The 17,813-nt window shown below is 36.8% G+C and overlaps 4 protein-coding genes across 6 annotated transcripts; 1 reads left to right on the top strand and 3 right to left on the bottom strand.

The window, feature by feature from the left end:
• Positions 1 to 1,613: 1,613 nt before the first annotated feature.
• Positions 1,614 to 3,410, bottom strand: LOC121783481 (elongation factor TuB, chloroplastic-like). Its single transcript, XM_042181569.1, has one exon. The coding sequence runs from the start codon at positions 3,277 to 3,279 to the stop codon at positions 1,864 to 1,866; it is 1,416 nt and encodes a 471-aa protein (XP_042037503.1). The 5' UTR covers positions 3,280 to 3,410; the 3' UTR covers positions 1,614 to 1,863.
• Positions 3,411 to 4,315: 905 nt separating this feature from the next.
• Positions 4,316 to 8,220, bottom strand: LOC121783480 (probable serine/threonine-protein kinase WNK3). 3 transcript variants are annotated; one of them, XM_042181567.1, is made up of 9 exons: positions 7,778 to 8,218; positions 7,593 to 7,630; positions 7,246 to 7,473; positions 6,927 to 7,150; positions 6,700 to 6,857; positions 5,970 to 6,141; positions 5,761 to 5,898; positions 4,821 to 5,666; positions 4,316 to 4,676 (listed from the first exon to the last, which is right to left on the bottom strand). In XM_042181567.1, the coding sequence occupies exons 1-8, from the start codon at positions 7,865 to 7,867 to the stop codon at positions 4,891 to 4,893; spliced, it is 1,824 nt and encodes a 607-aa protein (XP_042037501.1). In that variant the 5' UTR covers positions 7,868 to 8,218; the 3' UTR covers positions 4,316 to 4,676; positions 4,821 to 4,890. The 3 variants fall into 3 exon arrangements, with proteins under 3 accessions (XP_042037501.1, XP_042037502.1, XP_042037499.1); XM_042181568.1 differs by having other exon boundaries at positions 7,425 to 7,473; XM_042181565.1 differs by having other exon boundaries at positions 6,700 to 7,150; positions 7,778 to 8,220.
• Positions 8,221 to 9,346: 1,126 nt separating this feature from the next.
• On the bottom strand, positions 9,347 to 12,042 carry LOC121785574 (50S ribosomal protein L19-1, chloroplastic-like). Its single transcript, XM_042184034.1, has 6 exons — positions 11,936 to 12,042; positions 11,640 to 11,836; positions 11,012 to 11,254; positions 10,826 to 10,912; positions 10,571 to 10,704; positions 9,347 to 9,953 (listed from the first exon to the last, which is right to left on the bottom strand). Exons 2-6 carry the CDS (start codon positions 11,811 to 11,813, stop codon positions 9,848 to 9,850), a joined length of 744 nt encoding a protein of 247 aa, XP_042039968.1. The 5' UTR covers positions 11,814 to 11,836; positions 11,936 to 12,042; the 3' UTR covers positions 9,347 to 9,847.
• A 3,795-nt stretch (positions 12,043 to 15,837) lies between these two features.
• On the top strand, positions 15,838 to 16,737 carry LOC121785235. Its single transcript, XM_042183619.1, has one exon. The coding sequence runs from the start codon at positions 15,838 to 15,840 to the stop codon at positions 16,735 to 16,737; it is 900 nt and encodes a 299-aa protein (XP_042039553.1).
• The last annotated feature ends 1,076 nt before the right edge of the window (positions 16,738 to 17,813 follow it).

Here is a 17,813-nt window from a genome sequence, read left to right as displayed (position 1 = left end):
AGTGATTATAAACATATGTATATTTAGTTATTGTTGTATGAAATATAGGAACTCCTAAATTTTTAGATAGTTTCCAAATTTCATAATAATATCTATTTTTATAAAGAAATTAATATATTTAGTGGGATCTCTATAAATTCATATGTCAAAAATTATTTGTGGGGATACCACGTCACATTGCCATTTGATATGCCTAAACCTCTGAATTTTTTCTCAAAATCTCGAGCTTCGAACAATATTAAAAAAAGTACAGTCTTCGATTACAAAATTCAATGTTATGGTGAAATTAGGCTAAATCTTGCTCTTCTCAACATTATAGATTGAAGAAATGTATATTCTTGGACTGTCAACTGAACTTTCTGGCAAATTAACTAAATATTGCAAGTATCTTGGTTCTGCCTATCAACATTATATTAAGTTTGATGATGTTTTGGTGTATAATTTGTATAAATTAGCCAAATCATGGCACCCATTTCATCTCACACAGGCAGATACTTTTCTGCATTTTGATGAATGAATGATGTGATGTTCTTGCAACAGCAGAGCGCCTCATCTGGATGAAGTTGAAGAACACAGCCAGGAGGAGACAAGGCAGCACGTTGCATTAGTTCAACACCTTACTTTCTCGACCATCTCGATTGGGGAAGACAGAGAACACGACCAGGAGGAGACGAGGCAACTGATGCAATGGTTTCAAGAAATACTACCAAATTGCTTTAAGCTCATTATCATGGCTACCATATCAGAAATTTGCAATTCAATGTAATGGTGTCATTCTAATTGTCGCCAAACTATGCTTTTCACGTATTTGTAGGATATTCTCTTCTTTGTATCTCACAATTCCCTCTCTAGTTTATAAGCAACACTGTCCAATTAATTTGGCAAATATAAGTTTTGAAGACATTCACATCTTATAAGTTCATGAAATATACTCTATTAATAAGTTGTTAAAGCTTATGAACTTTATCAAAAAAAAAAATACATAGCCAAACAAACGCCTCCTTAGTAACATTCAATATCTAAATGAAATGCTCGTGATTTCAAGATCAAAACTGTTATATAAACTAAAACCAACCAACACCACTAAAAGCTCTAAAACCATCATATTTGAAAGATTTGAGCTACCATATATAACCTCATCACATGAATATACAGATTATACAGTGAAGCAGAAGCTCCAGTTCCAATAAAATAGTTTAAATACCAATGCAACTCCTTAGAGAAACAGCAAACGCAATTCAAGAATTCAAGCAGCAATCAAACAAAATTGATCAATATTAGTAGTTTCTTCTAACCTTAGTTTAATGTATGAAAACAAGAAAAGAAAATTTTGATCAAGCTGTCATCACCAAGCAATGTTCTCTAAGCTAAAAAAACTAAGGACAATACACTAAAAACACAACCAAAAGCAGCCCAAATGCAATTCAAGAATTCAAGTAGCAATCAAACAAAGATTGATCCAAAGAAGTTTCTTTTAACCTTAGTTTAATGTCCGAAACAAGAATAGAAACATTTGATTAAGCCATCATCACCAAGCAAAGAACTTTTGAGCAAAAACTAACATCAATACACCAAAAAACACAACCAAAAGTAATAGCACTACAAAAATCAAATTTGATAAAGTAATCTTATAACCTTAGCTTAATGGCAAAAAAACAAGAATAGAAACATTTGATCAAGCTGTCATCACCAAGCAATGTTCTCTTGAGCTAAAAAACTAACATCAATACACTAAAACACAACCAAAATCAGCCCAAAACACCTCCATATCCATATACCACAACTGATCAAATCAAGTTCCATCACCACGAATTCACCAAAACCAAAACTTCATACATCCCTCTCCTCACCAAAACCTCACCTTCACTCAAGGATGGTCTGAATGACGCCGGCTCCCACAGTCTTCCCGCCTTCCCTGATCGCGAATCTCATCCCCTGCTCACAGGCAATGGGGGTGATCAGCTCCACCTCCATCTTCACCCGGTCACCAGGCATCACCATCTTCGACTCCTCATCCTTGTCGTTCATGATCGTGTTCACCTTCCCGGTCACATCCGTGGTCCTCATGTAGAACTGAGGCCGATATCCTGCAAAGAACGGCGAATGCCTCCCGCCCTCCTCCTTCTTCAGCACGTACACAACTGCGAGGAACTTCTTGTGGGGAGTGATCGTCCCCGGCTTCGCCAACACCATCCCTCTCTGAATGTCAATCTTCTGAATTCCTCTCAGCAGAAGCCCCACATTGTCTCCAGCCATGGCGTCGTCGAGGGTTTTCTGGAACATTTCGACACCGGTGACGGTTGTGGACCGGGTTTCTCTCAATCCAACAAGATCGACGGTGTCTCCGGTTTTAACTGTGCCTCTTTCGACCCGCCCGGTGGCGACGGTGCCTCTTCCGGTGATGGAGAAGACGTCCTCCACCGCCATTAGGAAGGGGAGATCGACCTGGCGCTGTGGGATTGGGATGTAATTGTCGACTTCTTCCATCAATTGGTAGATTTTGTCGACCCATTCGTTGTCCCCCTTTTTGAGGCCAGGGGTGGAGGTTAGGGCTTCGAGGGCGAGGAGGGCGGAGCCGGAGACGATGGGGATGTCGTCTCCGGGGAATTCGTGGGAGGAGAGGAGGTCACGGACCTCCAATTCGACGAGCTGGAGGAGCTCCTCGTCGTCGACTTGGTCTTGTTTGTTGAGGAAGACGACGACGGAGGGAACGCCGACTTGTTTAGCTAGAAGGATGTGTTCTTTGGTCTGGGGCATGGGGCCGTCGGCGCCGGAGACGACGAGGATGGCGCCGTCCATCTGGGCGGCGCCGGTGATCATGTTCTTGACATAGTCGGCGTGGCCGGGGCAGTCGACGTGGGCGTAGTGGCGGTTCTCAGTCTCGTACTCGACGGTGGCGGTGTTGATGGTGATGCCGCGGGCGCGCTCCTCAGGGGCGGCGTCGATTTCGTCGTACTTTTTGGGGGCGGAGCCGCCGACGGAGGCGAGGGCCATGGTGAGGGCGGCGGTGAGGGTGGTCTTGCCGTGGTCGACGTGGCCGATGGTGCCGATGTTGACGTGGGGCTTTTTGCGCTCGAATTTGCCGCGGGCGGCGCGGATAGAGGGGAGGCGGCGGCGGAGGGGGAGGGGGAGGGGGGAGGGGTGGAGGAAGAGGGTGGCGGTGGACGGGGTGAAGGAGGAGGAGAGGGGAATTTTGGTAGGGTTTGGGGAGGTGAGGGAGGGGAGGTAGGAGAGCTTTGAGGTAGCGGCGGCGGCGGTGGGGGCGGTGAGGGAGGCCATCTCTGGTGGTGGAAGGAAGGGATTAATTAGGGAATTGTGGGAGAGGATAGGGATTTAGATTTTAGAGGGAGGAGGATATGGTAAGGAGTGACAGAGTGGAGAAGAAAAGAGGGCCGTTCGTATAACTCTATCCCTCTCTACTGATAACACGACTATAAAAATCCAGTTGCGTATGGGGTTTCTGTGCTACTGCCCTCACATCATTACACGTGTACGGCTGCGATTTTGGGTTATCGTGATTATGCTGATACGGAGTATAATGTCAGATTAATTGTCTCAATTCCATATACCAATAACTTTAATCAAGATAATGTCATGAAGAATTAATCTCAGAGTAAGTTAATTCCGATTAATCGAATGTACCACTGATTATTTAAGCTAAGCGTGGATTTGAAAGAAATTATTGTGGTCTGCATCGAGGAAAGGGATTGGATTGAAAGGAAACTGATTCGGAGTGAGGCCAACAAAATTGAGCTTGTATTTGGGCCACGTTAACAAATTTGGTACACCCTTTACTCAAAATAATTTATCGAATAAAAATTGAGGTATATATGATTTAAATTGTAATTTTATTAAAAGAATCGACTCCAAAAATGTGACTGGAATAACAGTAAAATGAGTTGCGATGAGGATGAATTATCATTCACATGATCACATCTTAATGAAAGAAAACCATAACTAATGGAGAACATCCTAGAATTCTACACTTGAAATGTTCAAATCATCATACAAAGAATACCCACGAGTCTTTTTGCAGGCTATAATTGAAATTTTTCTAAGAACTATACGAGGTTGAAATTACGCCTATGCAAAAAATATCAAACCTAAGCCTATAAACTGATTTTTTTTAAAAAAATTTAAGGTTGTACAATTAATGCCGAAAATTCAGGCTATAAGCTATGATCAACCAAGTATTTAATGGCAAAATTCTGCTTATGAGCTACTCAAAGTTAGTCATAGATATAATTTTCTCAAAGAAACACTCAATTAAGTAATTACTTATTTCCATTAGATATGAAACACCCAGAAACAAAGCTGAGATGTTAAAAACACATAATAATCAAATACTTATTCTGTGTACAAATGATTTCATGTCTAAAATCCATCAGCAATCAAACATATTAAGTTGTACAGTATACCACCACTAACAGCCTCCATGCACTATGAGGCATAAACATGAACATAGCTCACGAAAACAAAAAAACACAGGCTTTCTAATATCGAAAGCCCTTGTGTTGGATATAAAAAAACCATGAATCTGTACAGGTATACCTTATAGGAAAACTAGAAGGGCCTATCGACTCAAGAAAACATGTGAAAGAGTTTCAAAAATTTTACCAGATTAGACAGCTTGATCACTAGGCATTTTGACATCCTCACTTTCAACGAGCTCCCTGCTGCAAGTCGAACAAGCATACATACGATTATGATACTGTTAAATCATATCTCAGAATCAATATGATGTATGATCAGATAGCTTTCACTGTTGAAGTAGCATCTGGAAAAGGGAACGTGAAAATGCCCTTCAACAAGCAACTGACCTTTTGTTTCAACGCTGGTGTTAGAAGAGTAAGACTTGAAGTTATCATCAAGGAAGATCAATCCAAAAATTCAGTCTTCAAGTGGAGTCCCTCTGTAATGAAAGTTATGTTCTGATCTATTCTGGTTGCATATTCTGAGAATTCTCATACGGATCTCCTCGGGAAGTTCATTTAGAATATCTGTAATTGCTACTTCATGCTTCTTCTTAAGTTCTTCTAGCTCCTTCTGCTGATCATCCAGCATATGCTCAAGCTTCTCGATAATGTCCTTTATGTCATCCGACTCATTTCCAGTTGAAATTGTATTATCTCCCAAAGATAGTGACTCGTCATCTGATCCATCATCATGATGACCATGGCTAACATCACCAGATCGTAAATTAGTCACATGCCTGAGAGGGGAACCTTCGTACAAACTAATGTTATCCCTATGACCAACAGGAGATTGATTATTTTCATCAGACCAACTGTCTCTAGAGAGATTTGATTCTGGCAGTAACAAGTTAGAAGGGCCAGGATGTGGAGAGTTTTCAGCACTATCTTTTGGTGAGTCATGCCAATACTTGCGTCCGGATGGAAGTCTTTCCATAACAATTGCATTGGACGAATCAGTGGTTGCTGGAGAAGCAGGCCTAGAAGCACTTTCTTCTAAAGCTGCTTTATTTCTGCCAGATAATTCTCTTGGTGCCCAATCAGGAATATGGGACTGAATTTCAGAATCAATCATTGCAGCAACAACTGAGACATCATGATCGGTTAAAGCCAGCTCTTCAACCATTTCACTTGCGACATCAGTCGAGGTATCTATCTCAATATCAAATGGGAAGTGTATGTTCCGAATATGACCTGAGCTAATAAAGAAAATAAGATTGATTATATCCATGCCAGAACACTTTCTTGCTCTAAACAAGTATTGGACAAAGAAATAAGAAACAAGAACCTGACGAATCCACTATGCGAAGCTTCAAGAATATTGTGTTTTGGTCTTTTCGTTGCCCCTGCACCACAAAATCGAGACTGCCCTCAAACAGGGTGTCTTCGTGGTGATTTTCAGCATCGAAATGGTTGGCATTATCACCTGTACATATAGTCAGTAATGAAGGAAGGTGATTTCAGTGCAAACAATGAACAAAGAAATGCAAACTTTACCTGAAGATTGGTGTAGAGAGCGAGGTATCCCAGAATCCTCATCTGATAGTAGAAATGGGTCCATCAATAGTTGTTTGGCTGACATTCGATCAGAGACTTTTGCAATGCATTTCTCTATGAACATCCGGACATCAGGATCCTTTACTTTAACAAGTGACGCTGGCTTGATTCCCTTTAACAAGCAGAAAATTGATAAAAGGTCAGTTATATGAGGCTAAAACATATATTAATCAACTATAAAACTGGGATATTCAATTATATATCTAGAAAGAGTTAATCTGCTCCTTCAATTGTCAAAGTTATGCAATAATATGAGTATTAAAAAAATCTGTACTGGATAAAAACAAAAAGGATCAACTGTAAAGGATATTACTTCTATTCTTCTAAGAGTTACCAGAATGAGATGGACAAATTATGTACATAAGTACATATTATACACACATAGGTAGATCTCACAGCCAAACAAACTTAAAGAAATCCTACCAAAAATGCATCATTCCAGAGAATACAAGCACACATGATAATATGTTATAAATTGAAGTGCATAATAAGTTCATTTGTTTCATCACCACCAGCTTTATATGATTCTCATCTCTTTCTCTGTCATGGTGAGTTATCCAAAGTTGCCCGTAAGTTTTTTGGGAGATAACTATGGCATTCTCAATTTCTCATTCAAAACAGGTCCTAGAGAAAGCTGATATAGAAAAGAAAGAATTAATGAATAACTTACAGAAGTCACTTTCTTATATATCTGTGCAGCATTGGTACATTCAACATATGGATACTCAAGGGTCACTAGCTCCAGCAAGCACATACCAAAGGCATATATATCAACAAGCTCGTTATAATTCTCCTCATAAAGCTCTGGTGCCATGAATTCGGGTGTTCCTAGAATAACATCAAATTCGAATAAGAAAAGTGATTCATTAAAAGAGAAATAACAATATCGAACCTTACCAATTACACTGTGAGCAGCACGAGCCTGCTCAAGAATAGCAGCCAACCCCAGATCGCCAATTTTCACCTCTCCTTGATTTCCATTCACAAAAATGTTATCACACTTCAGGTCACGATGAATAACAGGAGGATCATGACTATGAAGATACAGAAGCCCCTCTAGGATTTGTCTGGACCATTTCTTCAACGCCCTTACATCAACGTGCTTATGTTTCTTCCTATACCTATACAAACAGCCAGGCACATAAGCATATTCCTTCGAAAATCTCTAAATTCATAACCACAAAACAAATAAAACCAGTAAAGATATTGACAATACTGTCGTAGATTCCCAGATGTGAAAATTTCAGTAATGAAGTTGATATGTTCGTTCACGGTATCAATCCATGAGTTGTAGAATTTGATAATGTTTTTATGCTTAAGTGTCTTAAGCAAGTGCACTTCAGAATACAGCCGCTCCAAATCCACAGAGTTTCGCAAGAGATCAGAGACTTTGACCTGATTCCATGCCACCTCAATTCCTTCCAATTCATCAAATGCTCTATAGCTATATTGCAAGCATCAAATTAAGGTTTAACACAGACCACCATCTGTTCAAATGCTGTAAATGCATAAAATTGTAGCCAAAACTGAAAATTTAGAACTATATTAATCAGAATAGGATACACTTTTTTGAAAGCTCCTTTACCAAGCACCTCCTTATACTGCAAAAATGTGTACCACAAATGATAACCAAGGATTAGTAATCCATACACTTTCCAAATCAAGCACACATCACAAAAAAACAAAACTCCTTCGTGAACTTTTAACAACAAAAAAAATCAGAAAAAAAACTGTAGAATTGTACGAACCCGACCATAGCGACCGGATGGATCAACCTCAACGAATTCCGGTTCGGTATCACATTCTTCAGGTTCAGCCTCCGACGGCGAATCTACCATTCTCTCACTCAATCAAATAACACGATTCAAATAAATTCAGAAACAAAACCTACTCAGATTTCAGATCTACAGATTAAAATAAGCGAGGTTGCGGCGAAATTCAACTAATCCTAATCGAATAAAAACAACACAGGAAGCCTTAATTGCGGCTGTGGATTATTTTTTTCCCAAAAAGAGAAACTATAGCAATAATATCGTGTATGATTTCAATTCGATGAGAATTCAATCGATTACATAAAAATGGCTCCACAGATTACGCAAACGTCGTCGCTGCTTTCGTCGCAAGGTTATACGATGAATTGGGAATCGGTCGGAGAGAGGTAAGCTTAATTACTGGTTCGAGCTGCAGACTGTTTCCTCTCCTTTATATATTTTTTATTTCATGTTCAAAGTTTATTTTTTTTTTATTTGACTTGCGAATATATTCTAAATTTAAAATTTGTAATGCCGACTCTTGGCATGCATATCCAAGCATCAAATTAGGAGTATATTATTATTATTATTAAATATTAGGAATGTGGAAAAAAGATTTGCACATAAATCTTGTGATTGTATTGTTTTATTATAAAATTTAAAAGTTTGTTTATATGAGTAAGAAAAGGCTGGAATAATATATTGAAAATTTGAAAGGTATATGTCTAATCAAAAAAGAAAGTTCAATTTCCTCTTACTCATCATTTTAAAGTTTTCTTTGTTTATTATTATTATGGAAATAAATGAAATGTCAATATCTGGATGTATGTAGAAAGTCAATGATGTTGCTTTGGGTGAGGACACAATAGAGTTTGGCATGTTGTGAATATTTAAGCCAATTTTTTGGAGTAATCATATAGTTGAAAACATCCATTTATGGTGGGGTTTTAAGAGCATTGAGAAGACATTTCTTTGAGCATCGTGTTCATGATAAATGTTGGGTAACTAACATTTGAACACTAAGATTATGTTGCAGTATTTTTAATGTATTCAACTTCTTATGTTTTTTTATAGAAAACAAATTTGAGAGAAAAAAATTATGTTCAACTAAATCGACAACTTGAACACTAAGAAGTTGAAAACTTTTATAAGAAAACATAAATTAAGGACATTTTTCAAAAATATATTAAAATTGAAAACACAAATACCTCTTATTTTTGTAATTAGTCATATTAGTATTGGACTTTGAGGGTTAATATCCTTTACTATTCTATTATTATCTGAAGCTAAATAAACCAACATAATATTTTAACTAATTTAGTTAATTCCAATTTAGTTAAAAGATGTTTTTCTTGTGTGTTTTGCTAAAAAGGCAAATGGGGCGATGATATATGGTTATAAATGTGTTGGCATAAATATCTAGGTACATGGTATATATAACTTTAGACAAGGCAGTCAAAAATCAACCTAGCAACATTAAGAAATGCGTGTTCAAACATATCTTCAAACTCGTGAACAATCTTTTTTTATTATCAAGAATCATGAAGCCATCACCAAATTCACATATTAAAGACAAATCTCCCCAAATTTCCATATTATCAAAGATAAAATAACATGAACACAACATTAGTTGCTAACAGAATCGTCAATCGACAAATCTCAAAAATCATCGACATGTAGAACAGGTTCGATTCTACTTGTAGCACTCATCAACAACGATATGGGAACATTTCCATAAATAGAAGAACAAAAAGAAGAAAATATGACAGCTCAAGCATGATTGAAGCATATTTGATGAATGACAACTACACAAGTGTAGCACTTATGTTGTAGATGATTCCATAAGCTTCATCTTTCTGAGTCTGGTATCAGAACAACTGTTGAACATGTTGCTAGCTAAGCTTTCCACTTCCTTTTCCCTCTCTCTCTCTCTCCCCATTGTTGACTACCAGCAACCAAATGTATACATAACTTTTTATTAGTTTTTTAAATCATTCTGATCAAAAGTGTGGCCACCACCAGCACACAGTCATCACTTTTCCCCTATCCACTAGCCAAAGCAGGAATTTAATGCTTCCTAAGTGGATTCATTTTATCTCTAAGATAATAAAGCTTGGCCCTCCTCACTCTCTTCTTGTCCAACACTGTTATCTCCTTTATGTTTGGAGAATACCTGTCATTTTACAACCCAATTAGTAACAAACTTTTACAAGTCACAAGAAGAAATGAATTCAGTAACAATCACATATGCTTGAGGCAAAAGTCTGTTACATGCATTTCAGATGCTTCTGAGTATTGATGCACCACATTTTCTAACATTAAATGAATTTCAAAGAAAGCTGCAAACTCGTATAAGGGAAAGGAGCAGGAAACAATGTGAAGGTGGTGCAAACAGAGATCAGAGGTGGTTTGCTTATTTGAGTACCTAGTCCTACATATATTACAAAAGTCAATGGCATTTGAGCCAATATCGCTTCAATAATTCAAATAAATAGAGTGGCGTTCATATCATCTAGACAATGTCCTTCAGCAAAGGAAAACAGTCCATGACCATGTACAGTTCAAGGTTTAGTGAAAATACAGTGCACCTTGGCTATAATTTATGGCCTAGTATTAGGAATGATGGGCCATTCGGGAAACACAATGACTGACAATTCAATAAGCCGATACTAAATTTGAGCTAAAATGCAGCACAACATGCCAACACACACATAAAAGACGTATGGCTTTCAAAATACAATATAATTGCACTCATTGAAGTACTCAAGCTGGAAGGAATAGTCTACTCACAGAGGGAAGAGATTTTCAATGCCAACACCTCCTACGAGCCTTCTAATCCTGAAAGTAGTATTTAAACCAGCATTGCGCATAGCTATAACGATGCCTTTTATTACTGAAACACGCCTCTTATTCTCTGGTACTACCTGTCAAAAAAAGACCATGTGAGTTCAAACAAGTAAGAATCTTGGAAATTAAGATGCAACATGTAGCAACATAAATAAAACAACCAATTTATTTTGACTTTTCCATGAAAAGAATCAGTACCACTTTCAGCTGGATGATGTAACCAGGCTTGATCTCTGGTATCTCTCTATTCGATTTAACTTCCTCAACTGCTTCTTTATCAATTATCTGTAGTTGGCTTGAAGCAAGCAAAAAACTCAGAATTCAATGATAATTCCCAACTATATGATGAAGAAAGTAGATGAAATGTGAACGGAAAAAACGTGCCTGCATTATATGCCGTGCAGTTTTGTCAAGCCTCTTAAATTTTATGCGTGGAGGAAGTTCAGAAGCAGCGGAAACATTCTCAGGAGTAGATCCTGAAGTTGAAAATTTCCTAGTTGGCAAATTGAATACCACAGAAGCTGACTTGTTTCCAACACTTAGGCCTTTGTAAGATGGAAACATTGAAGCTATACCACATCTTTCAGAGGATGCCGGTGAGACAACTTTAGTGCCAAATTCTTTATTCTGGACCAGAAAAATAGTGCCTTAGCAAGGACTAAAAAAGAAAAACCCATCCACAATGAGACGAGAAGAAAATGAAACTAGTATACTGTGTTAATAAGAGAAAATTCTAATTCTTAACTCAAACAATGAGACAAGCTAAAAGATGCAAGTACAAAACCAATCTACACTAGTAGAATTAGATAAATCATAGTGATTCAGCTTGAGCTTCAAATCTAACTTCATAACTGAAGGTTTCAGCAAAAAACAAGTCCAATAAAGATAATACCCTACAAAAAACAGAGTATGCTGCTTGAATTGCTACGAACACACTTTTCAGCAAATTATCGACATTTCCAATCCAATGAATCAGCACATCAGAAAAAAAAAAGAAACAAAATTACTATACCAAAAGAAATGCTGCGCTTGAACAAGCACGCTCAGAACTGAACCCCGAGCACCGATTAATCGAGCATCCCAAATATCTCGATTCAGTAGATGCGACTTTGCTCAGCTCAACATTTTTCAGCGAATTAATGGTTTGCTTCGTAACCAGCCGAAATTTGCCATACAGCGATTGCATTTCGAACGCTCCGATAAAAGAACCTGGAGTTAATGAGGAAAAGGGGGAAATTAGAGTCCATTTCGCAATCTGAAACAACGATTGATACACAAATTGGAGGGAATCATCGGTAAATTAGTAACCTGTGGAATGAGGATGGAATCAAGACGTGATTGCAAAACCCTAGATAGACAGCAAGGAGGTTTTGATATCAGAATAGAGAATTAACATAATGGCCCTTGAGCTTTTCTGAACTTTCTAAACTGTCCATGTGGTCAATCGGGCCAACACATTCGAGTTCGAGTCAAACTCACTCGAATTACCAAGCTATTTGGATTAGTATAATTTTTTAGTGTCCTAAATTTTCAATCATAATCCAAAAATTTTGGATTTATAACTAATCTTTAGGCTAAAAAAAATAAAAGTATACTTTTGTAAGCTATTGTTTATATTTCAAAATATTTTCATTATGCTATTGTTAACTTTTTTTAATATTTTTTTTATCATTATTGTTATTTTGATTATGTTTTGGTACTCCCTCCATTCCTTATATTTTATCACAATGGTAATTACAATATTCCTCAAAGTTTAAATTTAAGAAATAACTAAGAGGTCTATTTTTAATATAATTAAATAGATCATCTACTAGGTTGATGGTACTCTCTTATTCTCTTTAGTTTTGCTTTAAAATTTGTACCGTCTACTATAAGAGTTATTTTTCATGGATGGGTGTGTAATATAATTAGCATAGCTTGAATTTTATTTTTTGAATTTGTTGCTAACTGTCATGACCGGCCATTTTTCCGCCGAGTTGTAGTATTTAATTACCAAACTTGATCTATTAAAATCAAACTATTCCTTATATCAAGAAAAAAAATGTAGCTTAGTATGTGTTTGCTTAGTATGTGTATAATGTATTTGATGAATATAAGTAAAATAATATGTGTCACACACAATTTTCGGACTAAGAGTAGACGTGTTAATAAAAAAACATGACTACTGTGTACTATCAAGTAAAAGGAACTGGAGCATAATTAATCTTTGTAATATGATTGAGGTAATTAATAGTTATTGATCATTATTAATATTAGGCATAGTTGTAATTTAAATTATACGAGTAGTAATTTTTAGTGGACTTCTACTCAATTTCATAAATTTTATAATTTTTCTTTGTCTATAATGATTAAAATTGAAATTAAAATGATAAAATTAAATATGATATGACAACAATCCATATCTTTTAAGCCGTATGCTCACAATACAATAATGCCGTTTTAAAAAAATAACAGCATTTTGTTATCTTATTATATTTATATTTAAGTTTCTAATTAGAATTAATAATTTTATGTTCTAGTTTCAAACACTCTAGATTTGGGCAGGCAGAAATTAATACAAAAATACGAGACCATGATACATAAACATGACTGGCTCAATTAAAGTATTTCATAAATCAACATTATTGATTTTAACAGTTCATTAACTAAACCTAGTTGATGGCATTTAATGTTCAATTCCTTGAATTCTCGTTAGAGAATAAAACGTCAATTATTCTATGTTCGCGAACTAAAATATGTGCAAAATATTACTATATTCGCTTTCCGATATATTTTTCTTTTAATAATCAATATATGTATAATAGAAATATTATTATTTTCTTTTAATTTAGTACTTCCTCTGTCTAATTCGAAATGTCTATCTTTCTTTTTTTAGTTTGTCTCATTCAAGATTTTTTTTCACTTTCTATATTTGTAAATAAATTCAACTCTCATCTCTCTTCATTAAAAATTTTCAGTTTTTTTTCTCTATACTTCCTTCATCCAACAACTCTACCTAAAATATCGTGCTACTCAACGTCTTGAGTAGGATAGAGAAAGTATCATATTTCATTCTCGGTCTCTCTTTATAAAACATCTTGTGCTAAAAAATACTCCCTCCGTCCCCTAATAGGAGTCGGCGTTTGACCGAGCACGAGTTTTAAAAAATGTAAAGAAAAGTTGGTTGAAAAAGTTAGTGGAATGTGAGACCCACTTTTTTATATTGATTTTATAATAAAATGTGAGTGAAGTGAGTTAGTGAAATGTGAGACCTACTACCATTTATGGTAAAAATGAAGAGTGACTCTTAATGGGGGACGGCCCAAAAAGGAAATTAGCGACTCTTATTCGGGGACGGAGGGAGTATTTCCTGTTACAGGAATGAAGAAAATATTGTTTTTGAGCATGTTCGGTTGCTCAAGGTGAATTGGTCGGGGTACCGAAATTAGTATTGTTATGAGGAAGACCAAGTTGGCTAAGTATTGTCCATATTTACCTATGTTCTAAGTTTTATGGAGTATACAAATTTTGAGATAGTAATTTTCTTATCTTTCATTATGATGGTATGAACTTTTGCACTACGACTCACATATAATACACAAAAATACAACCATGTTATATAACTAAAAATGATTTATTTTTAAAAATTTGGAAGGGCTTAAAGCCTTTCTTCAACTCCATATTTGTTTTCATCGGCATGCCTAACTGAATTCATAAAATGGAACATCATTAAATATTTTTTCTATGGAGAACACCACCAAATAAACATAATACACATGTATATTGTGATACAATGCACCTAAGATTATAAATCTAACATAAAATCCACATTATTTTTCGACAAGATTGAATTTCTCTATAGACCAGATCTATACATGCCAGCTCTTAAGTCAAAGAATTATGCTACAAATTAGATTGCCATCCTCCATCTCCATATTCTTGAAGAGAATTTAAAGATTTTGCACACCCAATCAACAATCTTATGCTGTTTTCAACACTGGAATAGGTAGAAGAAAACATACTAATAAGGAAAGAGCAACTTAGAGTATATGATTCAACCTTAAAAATAAGGCTATCATTTTAACCAATCAAGAAAGCTGGATATAATTGTTGTAAGATTGATTATTTGCACTAAACAATAAGTAGTGACCCTACATTTGATCTTATCTTATTTCAATACAATCAAGTGGTAAGAAAGAAAAAAAAGTAAAACCCCACATGTTGAAAAGCCAATTCTCAGATAAAAGAATTGACTGTCCTTTTCTCTCTCTCATTCATGTGGTGTGATTTTTTTTCTAGGAGTCAAATCAGTAAAATTGATGAAAACAATGCCTCAAATCTGGTGAGGAAGATGAGATTTTCACTTCTTTTTAACTATCAACAGAATCAAGCCAACCTTGGATTCAGTAAAGTTGGTCAGGTTCAAAATCACCGTAAAATTTTGCCATGAAACCAGAGCAACATTAATAACAGTAGCATGACTTATCCCACTGCAAAAATGGAGTATTCTATTTTTTAGACTATCAAGTAGCTTACTAATTTTAATAATCTCGTTTAGTTGATTTTTTTTTGTATTTTATCCTTTTTATTCTTAATTCACTACATACTATGCCAAAAAGAAAACAGCTTACAGCTTACAGCTTACTATGCCACGTAGATAGATATTTAAAAAAACAAAAAAGATTATAAATATGAGTAAATGCCAGGTAGCAAAAGCATACCAATTATTGCATTATATTATAAGGATTGATTGAATCTTGATTCTTGACTCTATGCTCTGCCACTTCAAAAATCAATACCATTATTTCCCAAGTTTTTCATCAATGCTGCCAAGAAAAACTTCTGGCTACTCCTTTCCCATTCAATCTCTCTCTCTCTCTCTCTCTCCCTCCCTCTATCTCTCATCATCTCATGTATCCATTCTACTCTAATTCACACTCCCACCAACAGACTGATTCTTCCCTACGAAACCACTAAAAATCCAATCTTTTTTCTGGGTGTGTGATAGTTATACACACACTTCACATTTCATCCCAAAAAACAACTAAAAATCCAATCTTTTTTTTGGGTGTGTAAAGAGTTATACTCACACTTCACATTTCATCCCAAAAGACCACTAAAAATCCAATCTTTTTTTCCTGGGTGTGTGAGATTTGGACACACACTCCACATTTCATCCCAAAAAACCAATAAAAATCCAATCTTTTTGTTTTCTGGGTCTTTGACAAACAATGCATGATCAAATCGGAATCCCAGCTTGCTTCTCATCGATGGAGAAAACCAGCAACCTCTCTCCATCCATCACGAGACCAGGCCAGAACGTTTTCATGTCGGTTTACCGCACCAAATTGGCCGACCAATGCCGCCTGATCACCGTCACATGGTGCAAGAATCTCCTCCTCCACGGCCTCTCCATCTCCGTCGAAGGCGGCGGAGATGGAAACGCAGACGCCTGCAAAATCGAGCTCAAGCCATGGTATTTCTGGCGAAAGCACGGCTCCAAACGCTTCGCCGTCGACGGCACACCCGTCGACGTCTTCTGGGACCTCAAGGCCGCCCGATTCAACGGCGAAACAGAGCCGATCTCCGACTACTACGTCGCCGTCGTCAGCGGCGGCGAAGTCGCGCTGCTGGTCGGCGATTTGAGGAATGATGCTTTCCGGAAGACCGGCTGCCGGCCCTCCCTGATCGACCCTGTTTTGGTTTCGAGAAAAGAACACATTTTTGGGAAGAGGAAGTTCGCCACAAGGCTCAAATTTCATGAAAAGGGGAGTCTTCACGAGGTTTCAATCGAATGCAAAAACAGAGCATTTTGCAGCGGCGGCGGCGGAGGAGGAGGAGTGGCACCGGAGCCGGAGATGGAGATTGGGATTGATGGGCATTTGGTGATGCAAGTGAAGCATCTGCAGTGGAAGTTTAGAGGGAATGAATCCATTCATTTCAATAAAGGGAGGATTGAGGTTTATTGGGATGTTCATGATTGGTTGTTTTGTCCTGGCTTAAGGCATGCTCTGTTTATATTCAAGCCCACCTTCTTGTCTCCTTCTTCGTCTTCGTCGCCGTTGTCGTTGGATCCGGATAGTGGCTCGCCGGATTTTTGCCTATTTCTTTATGCATGGAAAGTGGAATGAGAAAAGGAGATGTCAAAAGGAAAAAAGGGTCAAGATTTGTGTGACTATGATGTTGATGTGCCATATTGTTTGGAGCAAGATTGGGTGAAGTGAGCACATGGGGAGTGAAGGGGGGCCTCTTCCATCTATTGAGATTGGAGTTTGGAAGGTAGTTTTACAGCTGGTTTCTGAAAATTAGTGGCATGATTGAAGTAGACAGATTGGATAACAGACATACCCCATAATCTCCCATCTAGAGGCATCCCATGTTTGATTTATTTTATTTTTTTCATAAATATTTTTGAAGACTGTGTCTTGATCTGGTCTTGATAAGTGAGCAAAAAAGTATACATTCAATTTAAAGAAATGGATATATATTAAGGAATTTCCAAGTTATTGTGTATTGCCTTGTATGATTGAAATTGATACTTTGGAATATATAGTCTCTACCAAAACAAATTTATGCTTGTGCAACTGTTGACCGGCATATGGCCTGTTTATAGAAATTATTATTTAGTTGGACTGAGCTAATAATTAGACTATTGTTATGTTATTCAACATACTGATTCTTGATATTATCTATGAATATATCTATGTCTCTTCATTTTTGTGACTGGTGAACTTATAACAGTACATTTAGAAAACTCATTTCTTAGGCTATTGTCTGATTCCAAAACAAAAAAATATTCAAGAAAAAACTTAGAACTCTCCAAATAAGTATGGAGGGGTTCAATTATAGAGCCTCAATGCACTAGAAAAAATCCAAATTCTAGGACTACTTTGAACCGAAGCCAAATAGTCTAGCAAAAAAGTTTCTGTTCTTGCCACGATTGGCCTCGTTTGCTTTTGCTTGTTCGTTGATTGGATTCTGGGCTGGAGGCGACATTGTAGGTTTGCCTGTAATGAAAGAAGTAAAATCAGCCAACTTTTTCGATACCACAAACTATCTTAGTAACAAAGTTAGTTACAAATTATGACTTGATTCACCTGAAACAGGTGAGACTTTCTTCAATGTTGTGTCTTTTGTTGCATCCCTTTTCTTATGATCATCACTTTGTCCAATCAATTTGTTAGGGGAGATCTTCTCTGAGGTTGTT

The sequence above is a fragment of the Salvia splendens genome, chromosome 21 (genome assembly GCF_004379255.2).
Source record: "Salvia splendens isolate huo1 chromosome 21, SspV2, whole genome shotgun sequence".
NCBI classification, from domain to species: domain Eukaryota; kingdom Viridiplantae; phylum Streptophyta; class Magnoliopsida; order Lamiales; family Lamiaceae; genus Salvia; species Salvia splendens.
The sequence above is the reverse complement of the archived record's forward strand: the minus strand, read 5'-3'. Positions and strand labels throughout refer to the sequence as shown.

Excerpts from the sequence above, each read along its gene's own strand:
- LOC121783481 (XM_042181569.1), bottom strand. The coding sequence starts at position 3,279 with ATGGCCTCCCTCACCGCCCCCACCGCCGCCGCCGCTACCTCAAAGCTC.
- LOC121783480 (XM_042181565.1), bottom strand. The coding sequence starts at position 7,867 with ATGGTAGATTCGCCGTCGGAGGCTGAACCTGAAGAATGTGATACCGAA. Across the intron at positions 7,151-7,245 it reads ACATCTGGGAATCTACGACA|GTATAGGAAGAAACATAAGC; the intron begins GTATTGTCAATA and ends CTGTTTGTATAG. Across the intron at positions 6,142-6,699 it reads TATATAAGAAAGTGACTTCT|GGAATCAAGCCAGCGTCACT; the intron begins GTAAGTTATTCA and ends TGCTTGTTAAAG.
- LOC121785235 (XM_042183619.1), top strand. The coding sequence starts at position 15,838 with ATGCATGATCAAATCGGAATCCCAGCTTGCTTCTCATCGATGGAGAAA.
- LOC121785574 (XM_042184034.1), bottom strand. The coding sequence starts at position 11,813 with ATGCAATCGCTGTATGGCAAATTTCGGCTGGTTACGAAGCAAACCATT. Across the intron at positions 10,913-11,011 it reads CTGCACGGCATATAATGCAG|ATAATTGATAAAGAAGCAGT; the intron begins GCACGTTTTTTC and ends AGCCAACTACAG. Across the intron at positions 9,954-10,570 it reads ATTGAAAATCTCTTCCCTCT|GTATTCTCCAAACATAAAGG; the intron begins GTGAGTAGACTA and ends GTAAAATGACAG.